This window comes from Penaeus chinensis, chromosome 33, assembly GCF_019202785.1.
Source record: "Penaeus chinensis breed Huanghai No. 1 chromosome 33, ASM1920278v2, whole genome shotgun sequence".
Taxonomy (NCBI): Eukaryota; Metazoa; Arthropoda; class Malacostraca; order Decapoda; family Penaeidae; genus Penaeus; species Penaeus chinensis.
This window is the reverse complement of record NC_061851.1, coordinates 22,182,699-22,190,198: the sequence shown is the minus strand read 5'-3', so window position 1 is coordinate 22,190,198 and position 7,500 is coordinate 22,182,699. Positions and strand designations below refer to the sequence as shown.

General features: G+C 33.9%; 1 protein-coding gene across 1 annotated transcript in view; it reads right to left on the bottom strand.

The window, feature by feature from the left end:
• Positions 1-1,447: 1,447 nt before the first annotated feature.
• Positions 1,448-7,500, bottom strand: part of LOC125043083 — a 12,214-nt gene continuing 6,161 nt past the window's right edge. The window contains exons 7-9 of the mRNA XM_047639034.1: positions 7,471-7,500; positions 6,963-7,210; positions 1,448-6,039 (exon numbers count right to left, since the gene is read on the bottom strand). The exon at positions 7,471-7,500 is cut by the window's right edge and continues 116 nt beyond it. Coding sequence (XP_047494990.1) covers positions 5,820-6,039; positions 6,963-7,210; positions 7,471-7,500 — 498 coding nt within the window. The 3' untranslated portion in view covers positions 1,448-5,819. The remainder of the gene's footprint in view (positions 6,040-6,962; positions 7,211-7,470) is intronic.

Genomic DNA, 7,500 nt, shown 5'->3' with positions numbered 1-7,500 from the left:
AGTGAAATTGTGGGGTAAACTAACAGTGTTATAATATAATGACATTGTGAAGATAATACCTCACTATACTGCTGAATGCAGGGGCTCAGATTGTGGCATGAGACAGGAATGTGTCAGGCGGGTGTGCCCAATGCGGGCAAGAGCAATTTCCCATCGTCTGTCCTTATGGGATGATATTAACCAAGGAAAGATGGAAGGTTTTATGTTTTGTATTTTATCAGTGGTAATACTAGACCAGAAAGAATGTCAGCGAGTGATTAAGGTGATTTTCAAGTTGGGGGTAGTAGTTAGAGGTTGGCGTGGCAGGATAGAGCATACGATCTATATGCGGGCGAACACGGCAATTTATAACCTGGAATTATAGACACTAACCTGAATGATAGATGCCGCTTAACTGGGATTATCTCATGCTCTATCCTGCAAGACATACGTGGTGGATTCTCGTCCTGGGCGGGGGTTGGGGGGAGGCGGGCACATCCCCCTGTATTCATCGTGTATTACTACAGTAGTTAATGTATTTTCCGTATTCTATTCATATTTTACCGCGGCATAATATCGATATAATTTGATAATAGTGAGAATAATCCGATACCAAAATCGTCGCGTTCGGTTATGCAAAAGTATTCAGAAAAATTACTCAGCGAGATAAATAATTTGTTAGGTAAACCAATACAGACAGACCAATAGGTAGTTTTGCCTCTTTTAAAACTACAACTTATTAGACAATTCTTTCCTTTAAAAAATATAATTTTTCGTTTTAAAACTAATTTATAGTAATCTTATTATTGGTGAAAACCAACTTCCATTTTCTACTCTTGACTGCTGATTTTTTTGTTTTATTAAAGTTCAAGTATTGTTCTTCAAAACCATAAACTGGTATATAGATCTCCATGCTTTTTTTTAGTTAAGATGAAATACTTGTCATTTTGAACTAATGATGTCTGCCATGGCCATGCAAATTATTTCTTTATTAGTATTTTGGTCATCAAATGCATTAAAGAATTTTATCAAGACATGGGATGTCAATCACGTATATTACTCTATTTTCCTGTCTGTAAAGTATTGTTACATTATATCACTTGTTTCATATTTTTCATTTGATAAATACTTATCATCTTCATTCCTTAACAGTACTGCAACTCGATAAATTTACTCAATTTGATGTTAGAAAAATCACTGCATATTAGATGATGAGTAGCATTCATTACAAAAAGTAGCCCAGACTATAAAATCAACCAATGATAATATTATATGGCTACTATTGGTTGTAATTACTACTTACACAGTAAATGTATCAAAACAATAAAAGTCTATTCAAATGCATCTAGGCTATGCAAAAAGGGAACAATAAATACAGTACATGTGGCATTAAAAATATCAGATTTCTATTTTACAGAAAAGCATAATTACATTAGATAACATACTATTTAGGGTAATGAATAAACAGTTAGAATGACTTCATTTATTGAATCACAATTCAGAATATTTGAAGAATAATGTGTGGTACATAATGTAGAAGAATAATTAAATGGCAATACACATTAAGTATATTAAGACTGAACCCTATTCCAATCAATGCATTACTCCATCAATAATGTATGCTTAGGATGTTCACTATCCACTACATTTGTTGGAGTCACCTTTCCCTGCATAGCCTTCTTCTGTAGTTACTGTTCTCCAGCCATACAGTCAACAATCAAGAAAGATAGTTAAGAATGTACTCATTATTATTAAGACAAACGTACCTAACTATTTCTGGACAGACTAAACTTGTATAACCACTAATTTCTTAGTGTTAAAATCTGTTGAACTTCAATTTCATTCTTCATTATAATATAGTTCCCAGCATGCACGACTCTCCCCACAGTATACTCTACAGGTCACTTCAGCATTGCTATCCATAGCAACTGCTTAAGTATATAATATATTCTATGACCAGCATAATTTTATTACTATAGAATATAGTACTGTACAGCATTAGGATGAAAGATAACCCTGTGTAGCAGTAATATCATACATCTTATACTACTCTCAATGTTAAATATCATGAGTTTGGCATGTCTGTGGTCAGTGTCTGTGCTCCTGTGTAAATCATGAAGAATCTGTGCTTGTAAGTTTTTTTCTGTATGAAATTCCATAATGCTTGTGCATAATATATATGTATTCTTGTGAAATCTTTAAGAATATCGCAGTATTGTACTACATACTATTATAATAACTGTGAAGCTGTACAGGGTCATTTTACAACTGCATGTCACATCTCTGCTTTGAACAAATTTCTTTAAATTATTACAAAATATCAGCTATCAAGTGAGTTTTAATAAAGAATTTACACTTTCCTTTTAGTATCCTATGAAATTTAGCAAGAAATAGCAGCATTATCAATGAACTGCTGAAGCTGCACCAAAACATTATATTATTACTTTCTCATATTCATACAATTTCCCTAAACTGTCAGTATTCTCAACAGACCATATCACTTAAACACCATGTTGTAATTTATCTTTCAATTTAGTGAAATGGAACTTCAGCAATAATGAAACTACTGCAGTTTACACACATTTCCTTGTAAATCAGATGGACCTTAATTGACAACATTCACCTAAATCTGGGTGTGAATACAGTATGCAAGAAAACATCCAGACACTGACCAGTAGGTATAAGTTATAAGTTTATTACTACTCCAGTGTTTTGTGTTTAATATGGTGTCACTTATTTTGTGTGGACGACCATCTTTCAAGTACATTTGGTTGTCTATAAAATATAAAATTTTCCTCTTACACATTAAACTTACAGCCTAATTGCATTTTCTCACCATCACTACTATTAAAAAGTGAGAGTTGGGGAATGATTACCAAAGTCATATATCCTCTGAAGACATTCATGACTCCTACATTCCAATATACAAGAGGAAGGGAATACAGAGGGGAGTGAAAGGGGGGAAATAAATTGTCTTGTTCTGAACGATACATCTGATGATTGTATATCAAGGGCATTTAGAAAAGAAAGAGAAAAATGGATGATGCAAATTCAGTGACAGTTTTCTAGCAACATGACAACTGATTATATCAGTTATATAGTAAACAAAAGCAAACTTCACCTACACTTCTACATATTGTTTAACATGTCTTATAGGTGACAGACACGGTTACACAGTAACTCACAGCACTGCCAATTACTGCTAGATACATTGTACTAACACTGATCACTGAAGGGCAAATTAATTTACAAGACAAGAAACAGGAACATATGTAAAACTCACTGTTTAATTTTCTAGTACAAATGAAACATCAAATAACTGCAATCATAATAACTAATGAAGACAAAACATTTAAACTTGGTCAAATGGCATCAAACTGCCACATAAAAAGAGACACATAAATTTTCTTGTGTATCACATTACCCTTTGACATCAATGAGACCCAAGACTCCAATTGCCAACTTGGGAATGTGGCTTGGGTATTCCAAGAAATTCTACGGAATGATCAAGTCCCTTCCAGCAGAGCTAGAGGCTTTACAGGCAGTGGGGGAAGATGCACAGAGCCCACTACTTGTACATCTCTCCATATTGTGTCATATCTTGTCAAGGTTCTGGTCCTCTGTTAGATCTGTTGGGTGGATTTTCCTCTTATTGTCAACATTTGTCTTTTACCCCAATCTTGTTAACTTCACAGAACAACATCTGTACTTCCTATTACTGTGAAGCCGGCAATAAGGTCTTTCTAAAGAAGACTGGTCACCTGGATCTCTGGGTGTACATACCTAATAAGATATACATCATCAATAAGAAATTAATGTACAGAAAAATCACACACACCATGGTTGTCAGGCATTTTTCTCCATCACATTCTGTTCCATTCCTCAGTTCAGAGTTGCTTTTCCTCTTTTCACTATCACAGACTGTTATACCTTAATCTGAAACATCGTCCTTCAATGGACATATCACAATTCTTATTCAGGCCAACTGGTTCTCTTTCCTCTCTATTTACAGAATCATTGGGAACAAAAGTGATACATATGGAACATTAAAGCATTTATCACAACCTAACTGGAGACATTTTTACCCAATAAAATAATATAAAAAAATCAATAATACAGCATATGATTATATTATGTCCGACTGTTCAAGTTTTGCCCTTTCAGCTAAGATGTAATTTTGAAAGTGATGAACAATTAGGTAACTTAGCTTTCAGAATTTCTGTATAAAAAACTGTGGAATTGAAAGTGATCAAGCAAAAAATTATTAATTAATCCAAAATTATAATGTTTAATACACAAGTGCATGTCTGTCAAACAGAATTTTTATAATCTGGTATTAATTAATTTACTCTTAAATTTTAAGTATTTTAAATTTTTCATCAATGCTTTGCAATTTTACAAATGCATGTCAATTACAGAATAAATGTCAATGAGCTAGTGAAAGGAGAAAAAAAAAAATCAGATTTTTATATAAGAAACAAAAAGCAGTGAATGAATAATCCATTAATGTTTTATCAACCTACTCCAGTTTTGGTGAATCATAAAAAAAAAAAAAAAGTTCAAAATGTTTAAAAATCTTTGGTTTAAGCAGATATGCAGACACAAAATTGGTTGATTTTCACATGATAGAGTGAATATTTACAAATTCTGAATCAAATTTGAATTTAATTTCATATTTCACTTCCATTTCGTATTCTCTGAAGATACGTACATCATGTTCTTCTTTACTGAAAGGGTTGATTACAATCTTTGCCTTCTTTAACTAGAAGGACTTTGCCTTTTTTTCCATTCTGCACTAATACTGCATGTCTTTTATCAGTCCTATTATAAGTGCATTATTTTCTTATTATCATCGTCAATAATAGCAAATACAGACTCATGAGCAAGGGACAGTGACAAGTCATGTAAAGCCACGTTTCATATGGACATACATCAAGAAGACTTCCAGTACTGTAAATAGAAAATAAATCGACTCTGGATTCAAAAATTGTCTTGAAGAAATATTTCTTAGTCTGCCCATCATGCTGATGAACAAACTTTTCTCTCTCATATTCAGATTTTTTTCCAGAAACTTTTCCCATACTAGGACTATGGAAATTCTTTTATGACTCCAGCTGTAATTCTTCAACTACATTTAGTTGATGGAGAGAGAGAAAAAAAACACTTCTCTACTTATATACAGAAAGCTATATATCATAGAAAGAAACCTAGTAATGAAACTGTCCATGTTAGAAATCAGATATCCTCTAAAATAGTGAGTCCTATTTTTTAGGCCTATAAATGGATTTGTATGTTTCTTGGCACCCTTTAACTTTTCAGATGTGATTTGGACAGTTCTCCACACATACCTTACAGTTTCACTATGTATTGTTTCTCACACCAAAAGTTCACTGTGTAGTTTTGTAGTTCAGGTGCTGAGTTAATAGCTTCACAAAGTTCCTGGTTTAAGAATTAAACCACCTTTTTAACAGGCTGGTTGGTTGGTCAAATTATCACTCTTGTAACAGTACATTTGTAATTACAGTTTAGCCAACACTACTCATCTTTTCTACTTCTACACCAACACATTTCCCAAGTTCTATGCATCAAGCTTACTTACTTCTCACCTCTTAGTTTATAAAAGGTCTGTTTCCACACTGACACTACTTGGTACTGCTAGGACAATGTCTGGCCACAAATATGGTACATACAATTTCTACATTACTGCGGTCTCATTTTCTACTGGTTTATTTTTTCAAGAATGCATTATGAACACAAAGGATAACAATCACCGTTTATCCACTTTCATTAATATTCTTTATTTGAATAACATTATTTTTTTTCTTTCTTTTTTTAATGTGTTATATTGCTGATTCAGGCAACTTTGACAAACCACTACTGGCATTCATATCCACCAAGACTTCAGAGCTGATGGTGGCTACATTTGCAGTTGCTCCTGGTACTCCTCCATTGTTATTGGCTGCACTGTTGTTATCTCGCTGGGCGAAATGACGGCCCAGGATTTTCACCGCTGAGTATCTAGCTCGCTGATAAGCACTGAAGGTATTGAATCCCAAGAACCTGTCAAATAATAGTGAGATAATAAATCTGCTCCATGGGTGAGTTGGTCTTATCTATTGGATGCTAGAAGGTAGCAAGATTACATGAAATATATGGATGAAGTGTATGTGGCATGACCACAGAAACAATTGCTAAGAGCTCAAATGCACCTTCCCAGGAATGGATCAAACATTGGTGAACCCTTCCACCACCCATGCACACAGATTCAAATAGTGGGATATTCAGCCTTCTAGAAATATGAGTTTTGGCAAACCTCTAGTATCAACTCATAAAGGAAATCTTCAGAAACACAGTGGTAACAAAATCAAGAAAATGTTTTAGGCAGTTGCAGTTTGGCACGCATATTACATGTGTTCATTGTGTCTATTTTTAATTTAATTTCAATTCAAAGTGCTACTTCATAATTGTATATATATTACCTGTTTAACTAAAGCAAAATAAGTCTTTACTAGTCAGAGAAGTAATCAATGTTCTAATACATACAACATATCTTTACAGAATTTCCCAGAATTAAATACTAACATGATTAGGTTTGATTGCAATGAAGTCTCTAAAGGTTGCATGCCTATCAGCCCTCTGAACTTTTACATCATCCTTTGCAAATATAAATAGTGAAAACTCTGTACAAAATAAAATCCAAAACACCCTTTAAAAAAAATTAGGCGGGGGATATGAGCTTTTGAGGTTTGATGCCTTTAACTATCTACCAAACCTGATTATTTTTTGCAACAATTGTGTGGCTCTTACATGTTATTTTGCTTCAAATTTAATTTAAATTGCAATGATATTTAAACCAAAAAACACTATTTACATTGTTTCATACCTCTGCCAAAAAGATACATCCTGAAAAATACACAATAAGAAAAGCTTTATTACAATAAAGAATACACGGACCAGAAAAAAATTAAGCATATGAAACTTACCGCAAACAGACGTAGATAACCAAAAGTGTGACTCCAGCAGCCAAGGATCTGATGTAGGCACTCTCGTACATCTGCACCACAGCCCATGTACCGGCTATGGTCCCACACATCACTGTCACCAGGGATGCTGTCTGTAGCCAATGGCGTGTTGTAAAGCCCTGTCCAATCCACCAGGCTCTCCCTCTCTCAAGCTGATATACAGCCCCACACACTTTGCATGACAAGTTTTCAGAAGAATTCTCAGCACACTGTAAAACAAGAACCTAATAAAACTTCAAATTCTAATCATTATGTTATTAGTATGAAGGCCTGATAATCCTTATGTAATGTCTAATTCAGGCAAAATCTATTTATACGATTCTAGGCCTCTAAAATAACTGAATCAACACATTATAAAATGGAACTAGTATCATGTCGCATATAATGTTAATACTAGTGCATTAATGAAAAAGAGAAACATGTCAATGACAGATGTACTTCGACATAAACAACAGAAAAGAGCTCCTACCTCCATAAGCCACTTCCGGAGGCAGTTGTG